The 23,477-nt window shown below is 21.5% G+C and overlaps 1 protein-coding gene across 20 annotated transcripts in view; it reads right to left on the bottom strand.

The window, feature by feature from the left end:
- The window catches only part of LOC113554788 (longitudinals lacking protein-like), a 360,082-nt gene that overhangs the window by 110,062 nt on the left and 226,543 nt on the right, over positions 1 to 23,477 (bottom strand). Inside the window, exon 5 of one of the 20 annotated variants that reach the window (XM_026958782.1) lies at positions 4,718 to 4,977. The exons of 18 other annotated variants lie outside the window; for them this stretch is intronic. In XM_026958782.1, the coding sequence (XP_026814583.1) occupies positions 4,733 to 4,977 (245 nt within the window). In that variant the 3' untranslated portion in view covers positions 4,718 to 4,732. Of the gene's footprint in view, positions 1 to 4,717; positions 4,978 to 9,881; positions 10,109 to 23,477 lie in introns of those variants that run through there. One more of the 20 variants, XM_026958809.1, reaches the window with a different exon arrangement.

The raw sequence follows: 23,477 nt of genomic DNA, 5'->3' as shown, positions 1-23,477 counted from the left end.
TTATAACTAACTTAGCTTGGTTAGTCAATGAAAAAATCAAAAACATTCATATTCATAAATTATAAGAATTTAGTTCACATTTAATGGATGAATTTGAAACATAAGGATATTTATAATCATAGTTAATTTCTAATAGAAGTCATGGAAAATAATTACTAATATTAAATTATAAAACACAGATAAATACAAAAAAAATATATTTTTTTTTATGAAATATGTATGAAAAATAAATTACAATTCTACATTTTTTTATTTTTTTAAGGTCATTCTGGTTAGTAAAATAGGTAATAATAAATAAATAAAAATTGCGTAATATAATTTTTAAGGTAGATTTTCCTGATAGTATTAGGTATTAAAGTGCATGCTATTAAAAATCATAACTATATAGCTTTTATTATGCAAGCGTTATTTAAACAATTCAATTTTATTTTAAAAGAGTAAAACAGTTTCTCTATGTAGCAGAATATAATTATGATATTTTAATAATTAACTTTAATTATCAACTATAATATTGTATTTAGTTTATTTTTCAGTTCTTTTAAAATTTGAAATTAACAATTGCTTAATATAAAACATAATAGTTTGAGAATAAATTTAAGACTAAAGAAAATAAAAGGTTATACACCAATTAATACTTTGAAAAACAATGTTGTTGATAAAATAAACTGTAGACAATAGGTAATTATTATAAGAAGCAGACAGAAATTAAGAAAAAATTGTTTGAAGAATAGCAAAAAAGAGATAGACAAAAAATAATGAATGAAATAAATCTGAAAGTATAAAGGACAATTAAAAATAATTTGATTTATGTCATAATCCATCTCCACTCAAATAAAATATGAAGAGAGGAGATGATAATTATATATTGAAGGAGAGGTGAAACATTTAATGACTAGATAAGTAGCCAATTGAAATCAAAACAAACTCGAGAGGATGGGAAAGTGAATGCCAAGTTTTAAAAGGTTGAATCGTGTTATATGAACAATATTTATCATATGATGTATTTATACATTTATAAATATATATTATGATGTATTTATACATTTATAAATATATTAATATATATTTTTTTAATTAAATTAAATTGTTTATAGGAGCTAGTATTATAAGTGTATATATAAAAATAAATTATATTCAAGCCACAGGCCACAGGTGATATTACTATCATATCCTACAGTAAATGTATTCTACTGATTTAACTCTCAACTTTTATTCATTCAATCAAACAGAAAAAAATTCAATTAAATCATCACTTTAAAACAGATTATGATACTAACTTATATACCTAAAATACCTAAAACTTAAATGTATAATTTCTTTTATCTATTTACTATTATTAAACCATTACAATAATCACAACTAAAAAATATGTGAATATGCATTATATATACATAAAATTAACGAGACAACTAATTCTTATTAGGGGCTTAGTTCTTGGTATTTCCGTTATCTTAATAGAAAAGTACACTATGTAATCAATCTTTTAAACATAATAAAATTATATCATAGTATATTTTTTATTAATTTATTATTACAGGTTCTTCATAATATACATAATATAGATAGCATAAACATATTGTCATATCTCTATCTACATACTTGTACTTGTCTAAGATAGTCGGTAGTATAATATGTTTTTTTTTAAATTGTTTTTTAACAATATAGAATTTTTTAGAAATACGGACCTGGGGAGATGGGCCCTAGACTTCCCTTAGATCACTGGGTACCAGGTTTAGAAAATAAATTATGTATCTCTTCAAACATCTGGTGAATTACATTACCATTAAAATGACAATATAATCATTTATTATCTGTTGCCTTTTGTCTTCATGCTATGTACAAGAAAATTAGCATTAATTGCAGCTTATTTAATTTAAATAACTTTGATATTTGGGTCTTCAAATGAAAATGTCATACCTGGAAAATTCAAAATATAAATGTATAATTAGTTATAATTGCTTACTTACATATAAAAATAATTATTATAATTATAATAGGTACTTAAGTAAATGTATTTATTTATTCATATCATAAATACATCAATTAATTATCTTACAACAAATGTACTAATAATTATGAATAATAAAAATATAAAATATAAGATATCCATATTATTATTAATATTTATTAATCACCATTAACTATTTTATTTTCTTCCATGCCACTGACCAACACTATCTCCTCACAAAGTCTTTATATATATATATATATTTAAAGAAGATAAAAATAGTATTAGTATATAAAATAAAGCCTAGATGAAACTGGTAAAATAATATAATCAGTAACAAATATTGATATTTTGATTAGCTTGACAAAAGTTAACACATTCCTTACAAAAATAAAACAATGTTTTTTTATATAAACATATACATATAAGTAACAGTAAATAAATCATGCATATTAAAATATTTTAAAAATGGCAGTAACATTTAATTAAGTGTTAAATTATTTAATTAAAATGTATTAATTTTTTTAATTAATTGCAAATAAGTAGCTAATATTTTTTTTAGATTATTGGTAAAAAAAATTTTTTTTAGGCTTTGTAATTAAATGTTTTGGTTTTCGTGGTTTTTTATATTTGTATTGTGCCATGAATAATTGTAAAATGGCTTTTGTATATAGTATATAGAAAAGTATTTTAAAATTGTTAAACTTATCATAAACATATTATATTAACATAACAATAAATAAATTATACAAGCTTTAAAATAAAACATTGTACATATAATCATTAGCAATATTATAAAATCTGTTTTATATCATTAAAAGTTTACTTTTTGATAAATTATAGTTTCAATAAACAATATTAAATAATCACTTACTCACATACTCACGTCACATTATATACATTATTCAACATGGTTAACCAATTTCCTTCATAGTGTATTATTATATTATAATTATAACAATAATAATAAAGTAATAAACATATCTATCAATAAAATGTAATTAAATTCATATTCCAATTGGTGTTTACAAGAAATAAACATATAATAACATATAGGTTTTAAACAAAAATCATTATAAAAAAAAAACAATTGACAGATACTTTTTATAAATGACTAGGTAAATTATTATGCATATTAAACCGATGATCTCTAAGTGTTGTATTGCGAGTAAATGATTTCATACATATATCACAACGAAATTGAGGCTCAAGACCGCATTCATATCGTTTGTGTCTAATTAAGCTTCCCATATTACGATATTTACGCCGACATCCATCACAATAATAAAAACCTAAAAAAATAAAAAACAAACAAAAAAACAAGGACCGAATTTAAACACAACAAAATTAAAAATTTTATTCAAGTGCACGAACATAAAGCAAAAAAAAAAACAATATTGAAATCTATAATACATCACTGTATTAAAAAAAAAAAAATTCTGAGCGTAATTTTAATTTAGTAAAAAATATTCAAAATTTTTAGAAACAAGGGCTTGCTTTTAGATGTTGAAATAAGATTTTTCAATAAAAAAAAAAACATATTAGCAAAAAGAAAATAATAAAAATGACTCCTGCTTACTTTCCGCTCAGAATTCAAATCAAAAGAATTATAAAATATGTATCTACATAATTAGTTTTGTGTCATTTCAAACATTTTATTATCAATTCCAGATGAGTCAAACATGCTTAATTGTACAACATATTTTAATCCACATAATGAATTATGAATATATTATTGTGGTATCAAAATGTGTGGTATTATATAGTTGCATGCATCACACTTAAATTCTAGTATTAAAATTTAACATTAAAAAATATCAATAAAATAATACACCAAATATAATAAGTAATGTACTAAAACAATAATTTGGTAAACGTCATTTTTCAAAAAAATAATGTGAATGTGTATATATGAACCCCAAACTATAAGTATTTAATAAATATATAATATACTATAAGGGTTGTAATACTGTTTGAAAAATATACGTGATGAAAATATGACCTGAAAAGATAATCTTAAATAAAAAACTAACAAAACACTACAAATATATAACATATAAGTAAACATATTTACAGTTATATTAAATTAATAATAATTTAGTTATATATTTTTTACAATTTAATATTTTCATTTCTTAAATAAATGATACAACTAACAAATAAATAAAATTAAATATTTTACAAATTAAAATCAAATATATAATATAAATATATTTATTTAGGAACTTTATTTTGGATAATTCAATACTTATATTTTAGGCAATGCCTATGATTTTTAAATGAATAATTGTAAAATATAAAAAAACAAACTTAAGATCTATTAAGCACATTGTTTTTGATCATTTCAACCACAATACTTTAGAATTTCATATGTTTGTGACTACAGAACTAAGCTGATGTGTTTTTAGAAAATTTAAAACAGTAAATTTTGTTTTATTAGAAGAAATATAAACAAATAAAATAAAATTTTATTGTTTATTATCCATTAAATTGCTTAAGTCTTGGCCACTAAACAGTATTTTTAAATTCAAAATAATAATTAATTAAAACAATTTTATAATGATTTTCTAAAGTTAATGAACATCTTAAATAAAATTTTAAAAATAAGTCATCAATGAAAATTTTGCTCATTAAATTATGTTTTTCCACACATATTTTACTATTGTTAACAGCAGTAAATAAATTGATTATAACTACGTATATGATCATTATTCAATATAAATTAATTTAATAATGATAGGTAACAATATAGATACGTTGATATGATAATTAGGCATAACAATATTAATTTTGTTCAGTCACCAAAGTTTCAATTATATTAGACTGGTTGTCAATATACTTGTGTACAGATATCATATGTCGTTTTAAATTTGAATATCGGCTAGACGTCTTTGGACAAAATTGACATTTAAATTTTGGATTTATCCCACATTCATTATTCATATGATATGTCAGGCTACATTTGTTTTTGTAATTTCGACCACAATGTTTGTTAGGACAATAGAATCTGGTTTCAAATTGTGCAATTCCTGAAATAATTTATAAAATCTTAAGATACATGTATTTAAAATGTTATTTAGCTTATGTTTTAAAATATTATTAAAAGCAAAGGAAGCTTGGCATAGAACACAATGCAATCATTGTTATATCCATTAATTAGTAAGAATCCTAAATTCAATATTTAGTTTAGCATTAATAAGTCATATAAGTAGACAATGTACAATTACTTAATTTCAATTTTCATGATGACCTTCACAAGCTAAAAAAAAGCTACTTTATTTGTGGTAAATAAACAATTTATGATAAAAGTATAATCACTTTAAAATAATTAAGTAAAAATGTTAGGGCAATAAAATACATAATTTTTGATTTATTTTTACATTAAATATTTTTTTTTAATGAATCTAGTCATTTAAGGCAAAATCTATAATTTAGTTGTAGTATAGGATTTTTTATATCTTTCTCAAAATATGTTTTTACTTAAGTATGGTTTTAATCTCTATCACACATATATTATATACAACATTGCAATTAGCTTACTGCAGAATTCATTTAATATTTTAGTTTAAATATTTGAGTAAACTGTTCTATTATCAAATTTAAACATAAGAACGATATCAAGGTTAATTTTCCTGATATGCATGGTTTTATTGCCAGCATGTGTTGTATTCATTTTATAAACATATAACATAGACAATTTTTCTTCAGTAAGATCAATTTTATATTTTTAATGTTTTTAGCTTAAATATTAGAGTAAAATTATCTGTGTTTTCTCGTCTGTTTTTTATAATATTTTAATTTTTAAGTGAATTATGAGCATTTTTAAACATGAATATTTTACATACTCACTACTCGCTTATAAATTAAAATTCCATAAAAAATTTGATGAGAGAATACAGATAATATACTCACCTTCAAATTAATTTTTGTTAATATATACATAATAAATAATTGGTTCATATTTTATAATTAATTTTTATTTATAGGTTAAAAGAAATCGTTAGAAATTGTTTTAAAATGTTTTAATAATTTTAACTTTCAAGTTTAGTTGCTAGTATTTTAATGTACCAATTTAAAATCATATTTTAATCATATAATAATCACATCAATAAATACCAACAATTAAAATATAAAGTAAAAATAGCACCGTTTATTAGCCATTTGTCAATAATAATACTGATAATCAAATTATTAATAATAATAATAATAATAATATAAGATGTATTTATAGTACTAAATAACAGTTATAAATTATAACAAACAATACTTATATTGATTTATTTTTGAAAAATTAAAAACAATATTGGTATACTTTTGGGAAAAAAATTGTCATAACTATTATGATACAAATATATCATATATAGTTAATATATTTCAAAATATATGAAATTAGTATTTATTACAGAATGTTCTAAAAAATGTAGCTAATTTTAAATGGCTGTGTATTTTGGATTTTATCCAATATACATTTGTAGGACACCCTGTATACTGTATATTATACAGTATACCTATTCATCTAAAATAAATGTTTACATCAAGTATTACAAAATCGGTATAGAAACTTATAGTTATATAAATATCTATTATAATATGGATATTGTAAAGATAATTATTATAAGTTTTTATTCTTAACATACAAACAAATATGAATGAATAAAATAGTAAAATATTTACTAAAAATGTTTATGTTTAGAAATGAATCATAAATAAACAGCAGTGTCAATACTCAATAGTGAAGTAAAAATAAAATGTAACACATTTATTTATTAATAAATAACACATAGTAATATAATAACTAATAAGAATTAAATCTTTGATCACATTTTTTAATTTAAATTTCACACATTAACTTTAACATAACAATAAATAATAATAAATGGTTTACATTAAGGCTGTGGGAAAATACAAAATAATTATTTTCTTACTTAAATTCTATATAAATATCATTACAAATTCTTCAGTATTTTCAAGCATAAATTGAATTTTTAATTAAAAATTTAGTAATTATGAACATACAAATTTATACATTGAGTTTTCACATTAAAACACAAATATATAAATTATAAATTTATATTAAACTATTATTTGGTAATAGATATAATAGACACTATTGTATGATTTAAGGTTTTTCATGTTTAATAAGTGACACTAGCAAATGATAATTGTGGTTGAGAATGAGTGAAAATATTATTAGGATAGTACAAGAAAATAATCTCATAAGTTTGGCATAATCTTATGAACAGCGATCATGTGCTGTTTTAAATTAGACTTAAGAGCACACCGTTTTTCACATATTGTACATGAATACTTCGGCTGCTTGCCGCACTCAAACTTCAAATGTCTGGTCAAAGAACCCCGGTTCCGATAGATTCGTCCACAGCTGATATTTTGACAACTGTACACATTTTGGTAAGTAGAAAATGAATACTTCTGTTGACCTAAAATAATACGATAAACCATACGCGTATAGAAGAGCAACATATATTATAAACAGTTGTGGCAAAACTGTTGAGATTAAGAAAAGCAATTAAAATAAATTAAAAACAAAGGTGTTATGATAGCAGTTCATCATTACCAGTTCCAGTTATTCCAGTTAATCATAACTTTTATTTTAAACAAATTCATAATTGTTAATGTTAATTACTCTGAATAGACATATAATTATAACATCTCAATAAATTATTTTAAATAATAAGTAATGAATAGATTTAACAAATAACTAAAAAAAAGCACACATAAAAACTAAAATAACATTTTATTTAGTGAGTGCTTACTGATTATTGAGAAAGTGATATAGATATCAAAGAGCTACAAAATAAAGATCTTTTTAATTATGATAATATTTACGACAATATTGCATAATAAATGAAAATATGGTTATTTATACGACTATTACTTAATGTAATCTATTTATGGATGCCTATAGAGTTATCTTCAAGGTATTAATAGTCACAATTAAAACGTATGTTTTATTTTATTCTAAAGTATGATACTTTCAAAAATAAATTTGTTTTTAAATTTTTTAAATACCATTTAATGATAATAACAATTTTTTTTTAAATTTGTTACACCATAATTTATTTATGATTTGTTTTTGATTACTTAGTCCCCCTCAAGAGCTGATGGACACCCATAAACACATTAACAAAAATATATTTAGAAAATATCAGACAGCTTTTAAACTCTTTTATAAATAAAACACTTACATAAAATAATTGTTTTTTATATGTCCTCAAACACAGTGTTTTTGAGATTTCAGTCATCTGATAAATTAATTATTAAATTTTCTGCGACCACGTAATGATGGTAATGGCGCAATCGGTTCTATATTGCAAAATGTCTTGTGTACTTGAACAATATGCGATTTCATATTCGATTTTTGATAACATTTTTTATCGCAAAATGGACAAAAAAACTTTGGTTGAGTACCACATTCGTTTCTTAAATGACATTGCAGTGATATCTTATTTTTGTATGTACGACCACATCCATTTGGACAACTGATTCGATCACTGTTTTTAAATATACCTATAATAATATAAAAAAACAATTATTAAAAAAAAAAAAGATAAAATGCTAACATAACACAATAATACGTTTAATAATAAAGATAATTATAATAAACAAAAGTGATAATAATAATAATAATTAATAATAAATAAATAAATAAATAAACTAAATACTGTTGTTGTGTCCAAAACGCCTATAAAATAATAACTATCAAACAATTTCATAATATGTGGCAAGCAAAAGCATTCATTTATTAAGCTTTTATACCAATTTTAATATCAATAATGACAAACATTTATCATACATAAAATATTAATTCCTAATAATGTAGTGAATATATTTTTAAATACATTTTTTTACTGTATAATTGAAAAAAATAATAGTCATTCAATTGTCAACTAGTTATTTTTTTATCCCCTGCTATTTTAATTGAATATTTAATAGTCATAGTCTAACATACAGTATATTGATTGATATAGTTTCATATTCAGATTTGTAAAAATATAGTTTTTATTTTTATGTAACTAAATCAAAAATATAAAATAATTTTCTATATTTTTGTTAATTATATTAATATTTTAGGTAAATTTTTATGTTTAGTTCTGTTAAATAAGTATTATATCTAACTGTTATTTAATATTAGCACAAGAAATATGTATTTACAATAGATACGCAATTTATATAATATATATATATGTACATGGTCTTAATAAAATATAAAGCGGAATAGTAGTATAGTAATAGTATCGTCTTCTATAAATATTATACTATACTTAGTAAAAAAAATATTTTTATCTTTGTCTACCTTTGATCTTAACACCTTCAGACTATTTGATATTGGAATTTAAAATCAATATCTAAAAAATATTAATCTTATAATAGTTCTAAGCTTTTATATATGCTCATGTTTACAAATTGAGCAATAGATAATTATAAAATATAAACATATCATAATTTGTAACAGAAAACAAGTATAATTTAATAATATATGATACACATAAAATTGTACAAGATCATTTACATATGATCACTACCATGATTGAATAAAATATAATTAATATAATTTAACCATGATCACTACTTCCATGACCTAGAACAATCATAATTACATTATCATTATAACTTAAATCAGATCTAGAACAAAGTTGATAAAAATAATTTAATGAATTATAATTAAACATAATACATTTTAAATCCAACAAAAATAATAATAGAATTCACTTCATTTAATAATACATTACAATTTTAGTAAAAAAACATTGGTATAATAGGTACTTATTTATACAAAGTGACAATGCAAATGTGTATATTTTAGATGCATTGGAATTTAATTTGACATTAGCAAATTATAAAATTATAAAATGTTGGTAGACATTTTGTTTTTTTTACATAAACATACAATAGATTTTAATCATAGTGAATTTAAGAACCATTTCATTTAATGTGTAAAATTACATCTAATCTTAACAACTTTGTGCTTCAACACCAAATGACTTTCTAGCTGAAATTTTCTAGCAAATTTCTTTGGACACAATGAACATAAAAAACTGGGTTCCACACCACACTCAAATTTCACATGAGTATACACTCCTCGCTTATATTTGTAACTTCGACCACATAAATTTGGACAGAGGAAGCGGGAACTAATATCTGTAACATTAATTATTATGTTCGATACTAATACAATTTAGAAGAACTATTTTTTATGCAATACATGCAACTACAAAATTTAAAAAATCAATTACATAATAAGTACATAATATAGTAGTTATATAATTATTGATAAATTTATCTTAACACAAACATTAAATGATAAACAATTAAATTAAACACTAACACTAGGTATCTACTTAATATTACCTAAAATGTATAAATGTTACAAATAGTACTACAATTTATAAATTAATATTTAAAAAAGTGCAATTAAATCACAAACGCAATAAATTTTAAGCTAGGCAAGTGTGATAAAAAAAAAAAAAAAATGTATAAAGGTACACATAATTTTTGATTTACTCATAAAAAAAATAAATTTAATATGAATGATTTAAACGTTAATGAACTAGGTATCTAATATGCATTGTACAACATCATTAAAACATTTACTAGGTAGAATTGATTTTAAAAATGTTAGGGTAGAATTGCAAGAACATTAAATACAAATAAAATACTTAATATATTAATCAATTGAGTAATTAAAAATATATATTTTCATCCATATCAATGTTTAAGTAATACATTATGTACGCTCGCCATGTGAAGTTTCAGCCTATATTTATATTGACAACATTTCATACATATAGAACAAACAAATTTAGGTATCACGCCACATTCATTGTTTAAATGTTGACTCAATCCATTACTTCCTTTATAATGTTTGCCACACTGATTAGGACAATGATAACGGCCATTTTTTAAATGAGTTTTCAATCTTGCCTTATGGATTAATTGTTCCCCTATTAAAAAGAACAAATAAAATTAGTTAAAATTATTTATTTATTGATAATATACAAGAATAAAATTAATATAAAGACATAAATTAAAAGAATTTCAAAAAGGGGTTGACTAAAAAATCATTACTTTTTTTATGTGTTCTTAATCCATTTTTAGACATAAAAATAACAGTAATATAAAAACTATGCCATACAAAATTAATAATTTTTAATTTAGTAAAATTATAGAGAAAAAGTAATAAGATAAGCACTAAATAAGCAATACATTTGATTCATATTTTTATATTTTGATACGGTTTTAACTTTATAAAATCCTTAGTTATGAATTTAAAAAAAAAAACAAAAAAATTACTTATAACTACATATAAAAGAAAGTTATGTAATACTTATTTCATATAATTATAATAATATAAGTAATAAAACTGTATAATTTATTTAGTATGTTTAATGAATAATTTATATAAATGTGATATTCTAATTAAGCACATGAATATGAAATATTTAAATATTTGAATATTTATTTAATATTATACAAAAATTTATTCCATTAAAATTCCATGTTTCACTGCTTTATGAAGTTGTAGATTGGCTTTTCGAGTGAAAACCCCTTGACAAATATCACAAAAAAATTGTTGACCACAGTAATATATATGTTTTTTCAAACTACCGACATTTTTGTATTTTCTTTGGCATTTTTCACAGCTATACTCTGAAGAGAAAAAACATTAAATATTATCAGAAATTTAGAACACAATATAATATAATTCTTAATAATTAAAATCAAATTTCAACATCTAACAAAGATGATATCATATATGTTGTCCCTGTCTTACATACAAAACAGATCTAACCTAATACTAAATGTCGATTTAAATAGATAAACATATTTTTAAATTACTCAAAAAGAGAATATCTAAATTTTCGGCATATTGATTGACGACTATAACCATACTAAACTCGGTCTTACCAACTTACGTCGTAGCCGAAATCAATGACAATATTAAAATTGATCTGATTATGTTAGGCAAAAGTGGTCAGTAAACTAAATATTCTCTTTCAGAATATATTATAAGCAATGATTAAATAAAATTAAACAATAGAAGGAATAAATAATTCAGTAGTGTAAAAAAAAAAATCATCAACTTAATTGTATTCATAGTAAATGAATGAATTTATTTTAGTATGAAAACATAACAAGACAAATAAATAAATAAATCTTAACTTAATTCTTATAATATGTTTACTTGCAAAGTTTTATTTATGATAACTACTTTGGACTAAAATTAAAATTTTAAAATAAATATTATATTTTATAAAATGTAATTATTTTTCTTCTAAATTTATTTTGTACATGATCTGAAAATGAAAATAATATTTTAATGGATGAGGAATAGATTACAAAAATAATTTTATACTTAAAATAATAACGCAACTATTGATTTAATATATTTTCATTTTAAATTAATTAATTGTTTGTGAATATTTAACATATGCGCCTTATATGATACTGGTTGTTTAAAGAATCGTTTGCAGAATTTACAATAGAATTTTGGCGAGACACCACATTCATACTTAAGGTGATTGTGAATGCCAGGTTTTGTTTTGTAAATACGGCCACAACTCTGATTATGACATTGGTATCCAAATTCTTCATTATACAATATTTTCATAGCTATGAATAAATAAAATTAAGCATACAGTATAACAATATAAACAACACTCAAAAATAATATATTAATAAGAAGCAATTCAAGTATTTAGCTGTATTATAGTACTGACAGTATAGTAGAATGAAAAATGTTGGTCTTGATATAGATTTAAGCCATGAGTATATTAATAAAGTTAAATATCCTAGCTATATATTATACCCTAGAGTGATGTACTGTTGCACAGTAATTTTTACTTCACTTTTAATAGATTAGTAAAATAATTCTGTTGATTCAAATATAAGTAAATAATAATAATTTTTTTAATTTAAAATTGAAAGTTATTTTACTTATTATAAATGTTATGACATAAAATATATATTTTATTTTTTAATAGTATCATATAGTATATTATTATGTTATGCTCTTTTTATATTATAAATTAAACATTATAAGAATAATAACAAATAATTTACATAGAAAAAGAAAATTTGAGTTTTTTTATAAGGTTTAAATTAGTTATTTTATTTAATTTTATGCTATTAATGGTTAAGAGTATCAACATCTAAAATTTTTGAGTAATTGACAAACCAATTGTAATAGTTAATACAGTAAATTCCTGTTACAACGAATACCAATACAACAAAAAATCCAGTTATAATAAAAGTCATAGAAATCCCCTGCCGAAAATCAGGGCTTATAAAGAGCTTTTTCAAATTTTCGTTATAACAAAATATCATTGTAAATTTAAAGCATCATATAGAGAAATAATTGTAGAAAATATTTTTGCGTCATCAGGAAAAGAAATATATTGATTGTGTTATCAAAAATAAAGGGAAAAATCATAGATATTAATATATTATGAATAAATGGAGACCTAAATTGGAACCTTGTAACATACCACAGCTAACTGAGAAATAGCTTGAAATACAATGCGACACTTTTACTGCTTGAGATCAACATGTTATATAGGACCATAACCAAATCAAAAAATGTCCATGAATACCAAATGTAGATTTTTAAAAGGTGATATTGAACTTAATTAAAAGCTTTCTGAAAGTCAGTATAGATTGTATCTAACTAAATACAATCGTTTAAAACTTTAAGTATTTTGGACTGGTAAAGTAGAATATTAGTGGAGATTGACATTATTAGATCTGAAGCCTTATTAATAGAGTCCGGATTTTTATGCAAAAACATATTTTTAACAAGCATATGCTGTTTGATGGGAATAAGAAATGTTTGCATTTCATAACCTGTAGAAACTCTCAAAAAAGTTTTTTTTACATATTAGTGCATATTTTGATTTCAGAGAATATTTCAGAATATTTTAGCATATTTCCGTAATATTGGATTATATTTAAGGATAATCAGCATATATAAGACAATAATCACAGACCGCTGTACTAACTTTACTCAAAAAAATTTGAAAAAACATATTATTGCACATTCCTTTAAAAACATTGTATAATTTTTTTTTTTTTATGTTAATTTATTGCATAATGTAACATAAGATAATTATATAAATAATGATAAATTATAAATTCATAATCATATTGCATTTTTTTTTTTTTACTTATTAGTTTGTATTATCAATATTTTTCAGAATATTTTGAGAATATAGGAATATTTTTGGAAATATTTTATCAATTTTAGTCGCATATAAACATCATATTTCAAACATTTTAACAGAATATAAATCCGGATTCTACTTATGAATTTTTCTAAATAAGAGAGAAAACAATTATGAACAATTTTTAAGTTATTATAGCTTCAAATATTTTAAGAATAGACATTCTAAAAACAAGCACCGCACTAGAATTATTTTCCAAGGGGGGACAGAGTGGGGCAAATATTTTTTTTACATGGGCTAAGGTTTTTTCAGCAACCAATGTGGTTATTTAAATAAAATATAAATATTTTTGTATCATATAAAATAACATAAAATAGCTATTAGCTATACAGTACAAACTTTTGAATAGTTAAAAATGTTTTAAGAATAATGTCATATATTTTTATGTACCTTATGTAAGGAAAATGTTAATCACAAACCTTCAACAACTATATTAACAATGGTGTACAAAAATTACAATTTCTTTAATACTTTAATATTGCATACCTTTGTGAATGAATGATTATACTTTTGTACTTACATTTCATAAATATAAATTAAAGTAATTGTGTTTAGTACTGAACAGAATTTGTTTGACTCAACTTTAATGCAATGATTTGGGATACATTTGTTTGTTTATTTTCATCCAGTAATTAGTACTCAATAAAGTTAATAATAAAAAAATGAAAGATTTTTATAGGTACAATACTAATAGGTCAATCCATAGTAAAAAGACTAAAGATGTTATTTGTTCAAACTTCATTAATTTAATTATTATAATTTATAATAAATTCAATTTATTCCACAATTTATAATGTTTTGACTTTATTATATATCGTACTTATTTTCAGTGGGGGGGCTGGAAAGGGGGCTAAACTATTTTCTAAGGAGGCTAGGGCCCTACCTTGCCCCCCTTAGCACCGTGCCTGTCTAAAAATCAGTCTATAATTAATAATATTATATCTATCCCCCTATGAATCGGTTTGACAAAAGTTTCCAAAAATCCAGAAAAAAAGCCAAGTTTTAATTTAAAATAAAATTAAGTGGCATTAAAAGTATAAGATTACAACATTTTAAAAACACTGATGGTATACCATCGGGTCCTGTCTCTGAATGTAAATCTAATGAAATGAAATAATCATAAATTTCATCAGGATCGATAAACCAAGAGCTTAAATTAATATGATTATTATTAAAAGGAGTAGTAGGTAATGTAATGGCCTTGTTAGAAATCTGCAAATAACTTGACTGATTTTTATCTTATTGATTAAATTCAAAATGTATTTTCATTATGTGAAGCTTATAACTAGTTGGTTGTTTGAAATATTTTTGACACTCGCTACAATAAAATCTAGGTGGAACACCACATTCATAACTCTGATGTTGAATTAATCCTCTCTTGTATTTGTATTTATGGCCACATCGTAGACAACTATAAATCTTACCTAAAACATAAACATTTATACATTCATAAAATTAGATATTCAGCTGGTATCATACTACACATTGTGTTGGCTTATGATTTGGCTCTATATTTAATAAATAGTGAATTTAATGACATAGTGAAATGAGACACTGACTTTTAAATTAAATTTTTTTTTTTTTTTTATTTAACCAACACCACTATGAAATGTATTATTATTTTGTGGGTAGAACAGGTTGTTATAAGCAATTCTACAAAATAGTAAGAATGTTGTACAAAAAAAATTATACTCACCCTGTACACACACTTTTCAAATTATTATACTTATAGACTTATAGTAAAGCTTAATTAAAATTAATAAAATATACTAGTCATATTTGAACGCAAAGTGCAAATCAATATAATTTATAAACCATAAAAAGAAAAATACAATATATTGAAAACCAATTAAAAACAAAACATTTAATTTTTAAAATATTTTACTAATACTTAAAATTGAATAATATATTATACGTTTATATTTGTACATTTATTATTTTAAATACATAAACTAACATTTTATACTATATTGAAAATCATCAATAAGGGTTGAAATAATTTAATATTTATGAAATTAACAAAATATTGGTAAATTATTGTAATCTTATATTATTATTGATTAAAATTACAATGTATTTTCATCATGTGAAGCTTATAATTAGTAGATTGTTTGAAAGACTTTTGACATTTGCCACAATAAAATTTAGGAGGAACACCACATTTATTACTCTGATGCTGAATTAATTCTCTCTTGTATTTGTATTTATTTTCACATCGTAAGCAACTATATTTTTTACCTATAAAATATATATTCAAACTTTCATAAAATTAGACATATTTAGCATTTTGGCTGGGTTCACATTACATAGTGTTGTCAGAGTTAAGCTTAGTATTTAAGATGCCAGTGAAAAAAAAGTTGGTAACAAGTTATCTAAAAGTTGAAAATATATAACAAATAACTCATGATACAGTAAAGTGTGTAACCGACTTAAAGAAAAAATAAACATTTTTATTATTAAGTTGACCAACACAACTAAGAAATTTATCATAATCATTATTATTATTTAGAAGAAGTGAAAGTGCAATAAGAAATTCTGAAAAAAGTAAGATTATGCAGCAAAAAAAAAAAAATCATACCTTGCACATGCACTATATTAAATTGTTATTTTTTATTATGGATAAAATTCTGTGAAATTGGAAAAAGATACAGTAAATTATATTTGTATGCCAAATATTAAAATATTATATTCAATCTTTGATAACTAATTAATTCTCTCTAGTATCTATATTTATAACCACTGTTGTAAACAACTATATGTGGTACCATAATATATAAAATGTACATGCATATAACTAGACATATTATATACTTTATAGTTTCTATAAGTATTACTATTTGACTAACACAATTAAAAAATTTATAATTTATTGATGAAAACCTTTTAAGTTACAGGATGAAGATGTCTCAGGATCTTAAAAGCAGTAAATAACTTTTATTTCAAATAAAACATGGTTTTGTAAAGATCTATGTTTCTATGTTCACCAGAGACTGGTTTTGTTTCTGATAAATTTTACCAATCTTAAAAAATACAGGTTTAAGATAAAGTACTTTATTTTTATTTTAAATTTGATTGACAAATAAAGTTATACAAAAAAAAAAAATACGCTTTTACTCTTTTTTTAAGATATTTTACCTACTTTAATAACATTTTTTATTAGGTACCTAATTCATAAAAATAAATTTAGAAATTTTAAAAATATTTTTAATATTGTAATTAACTGTATTAGATTGGTAATTTAAAATATAAGATTTAAGAAAAATCTGTTATAACTAAATTAATTTACGAAGTATTCATTAGTGTTAACTATAACACAAATAAATAAATAAATTTATAATACATATAACAACTGATAAGTAACAATTATAAGTATTTATGTATTTTAAATATGTTTAAAATATATGTCCAAAATTTAATAAATTTAATGATTTGTAAATAATAACACAAAAATTAGATAACATTTATCATATAATTTGAAATTTGCTTGTTTTTACAATTAGAAGTAATTATGATGTGCGTAGGATATTACTAGATATTACATTAGAATAACAAGATTTTTTATAATATTATTATTAAACTAATAAAATATATATTAGTCATAAGACATATATAGTTAAAAAACAATATAACTATGATTTGCCTTCTGTAATTATTCAGATTAATTAGGTTCTTTATTTATTCCAATCAATTTATTTTGGTCAATTCATACAGCCATGTTTTAGTACTAAATGTTTCTTGAAGTTTGAAGGATAGTAAATGCATTTTCCACAAAATTTACAAACAAACTGAGGCTCTTTGTTACATTCATATTTGATATGAGTTAACATAGTATTTTTATGGCGATAAGTTCGACCACACTGTAGACAAACATTATCACCAGAACCATTTTTTCTAGTGTTACCATGATAATAAAAGTTAACTGAAAAAATAAAACAGTAATTAAAATAGTTAAATCAATTTTATTTTACATGTTTTTAGTTTACTTGTCTTTTGAATTATAAATGTACACACATGTTATGTGGTTTTGTTCCATAAGCTATCATCAAAAATATCAATCTACTTTTTAGTTTTTTTATGTTTATGATTTATCTTAATTTAAAAAGTTTTTAACTATGAGAAAAATATAAATATTAGCTGGTCATTATGAGAAAAATATAAATATTAAATGGTCATTATGAGGACATAAACAGAAGGTTTGGGAGTTTATACCTCTTTAAAACATATTAAAAAAACATTCTTGATTATTTTTTACTATATAGTTTGTAATTCATATTAGTTAATTTATGTCCACATCTCCTACCCACTACCATCACCACCCATCCAAAAAACCCACTTTTATTAAGAGGACATAGTACCTACCTACATGTGTTGTCTCCATCTTACACACATACAACATAGCAAATTTTCGTTCATTAATTTTAATGGGTACTATTAGTTTTGATATTAGAGTGAATTGACTTATTATAAAATTTAAACATAAAACTATTATCTAGGGCTCTATGTAAGCTTTTATTTATATTATTATTTTTAAGTAAGTTATATTCATTTTAAAATGTACAGTTTCAAAAAGATCATAACCTGATCAAAATGTATAAGACGGAGACAACACATGAAGGTACTATGTCCTATTAATGTGCTTGAATTAGGATGATATTTAGTTTTAGTGAAGATCAGAAGTTAAAAATCACAGTGCATATTTTTAACTTCCTTTTCTAATACCAAGATAAATTAAAAGAAATATATTACGATTATTTTAGTATTAATTAATATACAAATCAAGAACAGAACAGTAGTAAATATAAAAGATTTTAATAAAATTGTGTTTAAAAATATGTACAACATGATTCTTTTATTAATTATTTAAAAGCTGTAATATTAATTATTTAATTTTTAGCAAAAAAATTATTAATTTAATAGGTACCTAGGTAGTAAAAAATATCATTATTTAGTATATCTCATAATGGTAATTTACTCTAGGTAATGTTTTTGATAATATTTATTAAAGCAATTAGTAACTGATTACAGTTAAGCGTATAAGCATTAGATGGTAGATTTTCAAATATCAATAATCCACAAACTTTAATCAACATAAAATAAGACCATAATCAAAAAAATATAAGAAAACATAGACGTTATAACAATATAACTCTATTATAATCCCAATATTTATAATAATTGTTTCATACTACTTCTATATTTAACACATAAACATTATATATACTAAAATAGGTAACTTTGAAAAAAAAAAATACTTTAGTTTATTCAAACATATTTTATTTATTAAGTAGTTCTGTAAAGCAGTCAGTGGAAAAAATTAATTTTAAATTACTGAAGGGTAAAAACAAATTTTAGAAATACTTTTTGGTAAAAAAACACTAAAAAATTGTGATATGATAGAAAAACAGTTCATGAGTACTTGACAATTATAGTATTAAAATTAATTTAATTAAGTACTCTATATAATAACTGTGGAATTTATATCACTTGCGACTTGTATACAATATTTGTTAGTAAAAAATATAAAGGTGTTTTAAAAAAAATAACAAAACTGAAAATTCAGTAATTTTCTAAGATATAACATAAATATATATATATATAGATGTAAAGGTACACTATATTATTATTATCTAGACTTAATTAATATCTAAAATTAAATTAAAATGATTCCTATCTACACAAATATTTTGAAATTATATGAAGTATAAGCTTCCAACACATAATGAAGTTCAAATATAACTTCAACTTTTAACTTTTAACTGTAAGTAATACCGTTAATTTAAAAAAAAATGTTAATGAAAAAGCAATCACATAAATTGTTATATCTACACAAAGCAATTGAGTAAGGAGTCACTATAAATATATATATTAAATTTGTAATTTTAAATTCTATAAATCATTTATCATCATTCGTAATTCTGAGCAAAGTATATAATTGAATCTATTTTTAAGCATAATTTATATTATATTAATATTATTTTTTTTATTTTATAAATTAGAAAATTTTTTTTTAAAAAATATAGCATATATTATATATTTACATATTTTTGTATTATAATTATATATAAATTTGTTTTCTACTTAAAAAAAATCAATACCAACTTATCATAAAATGGTTAAGTAGTTTAAAATTAGTCCAAATATTTTGAAATGTTCATTATACTTAACATTATACAAAATTCAGTAAATTGTTTAAGTTATAATTATTTAATTTCATTAAAATATGAACTTTAAGCAATTGAAAAAAAGATTTTATTGGAAAAACAGGATTTTAAGAGAAATTTTATAATACATTTTGATTTTTTTCAAAAACTGTAACGTAATTTTTAGTATCAATATTTAATAATTATCAAACTCTAACTTGACATTTAAATTATACATTTATAATCATTAATATTTTTATAAATAATAATAATTATATTGATTCAAAAATTTGTTTCAAGTTTTAGAGATCAAATAACCTTTTGGGATGGTTTCTAAACTCTAAAGGCGCAAACTGAAATTGTATACATTAGTATCGAAAATGTATTACTATAGGTATACACAAGTATAATCAGTACCATTTTTTCAAATAATAAACATACTTAAGTATATTTATTTATAACATTTTAATTAAATTAAAGAATAAGAATAGTGTAGCTAATAGCTATTGAATAAATTACAACATATATATATATATATAAAATAATAATTATAAAATGTTAAATAAATAAATCAGTCATAAGATAAATCCCAAATTATGATATCTAAACATTTCAGTATATTAGTAGGATTGAAATAAAATTAATATGTATAACACCAAGATAACTAATAATAACTTAATATAAATATTTTATTTAAAAACACTCAAGTATTAATTATTAGTACTAATCTAAAATTGTTTTATTATTAAAATAATACATAAATGTACCTATAAGATCAGTATATTCAACAATCATATAGACATAGCTGATGTTGATGAATGTTTACCATAAATATGAGATTTCAATGTAAAATTATATCTACATTTTTTTGGACACCAAGGACATTGATAAGATGGTTCGATGCCACATTCATTTTTCAAATGTCTATGCAAATTTCTTAAATGCACATATGACTTTTCACATTTTGGACATGGAAACTGGCCATCCACTTTGAATAAGGAATCAATCATTAATCCTATTGAATAAATATTAAGTTAATAACAACAAAAAGTTAAAATATCCATTTTGTTATTTTATTATTATATAATGCAACTAAGTTATGTATCATTCAAAATCATTTTTGAAATATTTATAAAATATTGATTGTTAACATCTCTTGAACAAATAAAAATTCTAATTATTAATTAATAAGCCACAACTTTAAAAAAAAAGTATTTATTCACTATTTATTCAATGCCACTGATTATATAAAAAAAAAATAATATTTATTTGTTCAAAATAAATTTTAAGTAAAATGTATTCTCTTTGTTAGATACATAATTATTCAAATAAAAATATATATACATATATATGAATAATATATTATTAATAAAAAAAAATAACCATAGTATATTAACATAAATGGTATTAACTACATAAGCAAAACAGAAAGCTAAAAGCAATAGTATAAATGAAAATGCAATTTAATAAAGAATCAAGATATATTTAAAATATTTTAGTTACCAAAGGTATTTTTTGTTTTTCCTTGCATAATATGTGCAATTATAGTAATTTTGAATTTAATACAATTTTATTTAATCTGTTAAGTAGACAAGGAAGTAAGTATCATAGTAACATAAATACATTTTTAAAGCTAAGCTAAACTTTACTTCACTATTTATTATAGTTTTCATTTTACAACAAAGTTAGTACATAGACATGTAAATAATTTTCCAAAAGATTTTAGGAGTATAAATTAGTTTTACATTTCAATCTATTCATGATTTTAACATAAAATTAAGAAAGCTAAATTTTTTTATTAGACACGTAGAATTAAATAACTATAGAACAAAATAATTTTTTAGTAAAATTTTCATAAATATCATATGGACTATTTTATTAATTATTCATCCAATTGATATTTATATAAATAATTTTTAAATAATAAATACAAATATTTTGTTATATGTGATATAAAAACATTGGTCATCGTCAAAATAGAAGATTTATAAACCAATTAATCATGATATTTTATGAATAGAAAATTTAATGAAGTCAATGTATTAATAAGAAACCTCAGTAACTCATTAATACTATTGGTTATTTATAGATAATAAGTATATTAAAGAATAGATAATAAAACTAAAATAATTATTGATGAATGCATTTATGTTTTTAGTAATTGATTTTGAATAATTAACAATTATAATTTCTTATTGTCTTGTAATGATTAGTTAATGGACTCGATATATATTTATGAAGCTTTATACCAGAAGTTTTCAAACTATGGCTTGTTGAAAATTCTTTGCTAGTGTGCTAATTATAATTCAAAAATGAACTTTTTACATCTTTATTTTGTTTATTTTTTATAATATATATATATATATATATATATATATATATATATATATATATATATATTATAGTTAAATATTCAACATTAAACAAAATTACAACTCTTTTCTTTTAAAAATATGGAACCATATTAACAAAATTTAATTTCTCTTTAGACTATTCCAAATGACACCACAACATGCCATACCAACCATTCAAAACCTACATTTATTTATTATGTTAATTACATTTTTATTTTCTTAAAAATACAAATTATTTTAATTACAATTACCTACTAATTAGTGATTACTGATTACCTACACCTGTTTTTAAATTGTATATAACTCTTGAGTTAGGAGTTTGGTGACATCCTTGCTCTAAACAAGTAAATCAGTTTTATGTCAGGAACATATATGGTATGTAACGAGTAGAATTATTTTCAAGATGAGTGCAGAATAATTTTAGTAGAGGTAACCTTGAATTAAAGTCATACACAATAATTATTGATGAGTTATCACTTTTATTAGTTAATAACAAATATTATTTTAAAGTTCTATGTAAATTTAACCTGTTATAAGTAATTGTAATAATATTTGTAAATATAATTTGAAGTAGCTACAATTTTTTCAGAGTGTACAGCTTCATACTTTTCATGCAGTATGCAATCCTACAAGAACATATATTGGGAGAAAAAGTGATATTAGTTCTATCAGCTTACATAATAATTTTAAACATGATTATGTGGATAAAAGTAATATATCTGATCTTGATGTTTGTATAACAGAAAATTAATATATTTAATAATAACATTTTGTAAATATACTTTTAAGATTATTT

The sequence above is a fragment of the Rhopalosiphum maidis genome, chromosome 2 (genome assembly GCF_003676215.2).
Source record: "Rhopalosiphum maidis isolate BTI-1 chromosome 2, ASM367621v3, whole genome shotgun sequence".
Classification (NCBI taxonomy): domain Eukaryota; kingdom Metazoa; phylum Arthropoda; class Insecta; order Hemiptera; family Aphididae; genus Rhopalosiphum; species Rhopalosiphum maidis.
Note: the sequence above shows the minus strand (reverse complement) of the source record. Positions and strands in the feature narration are given on the sequence as shown.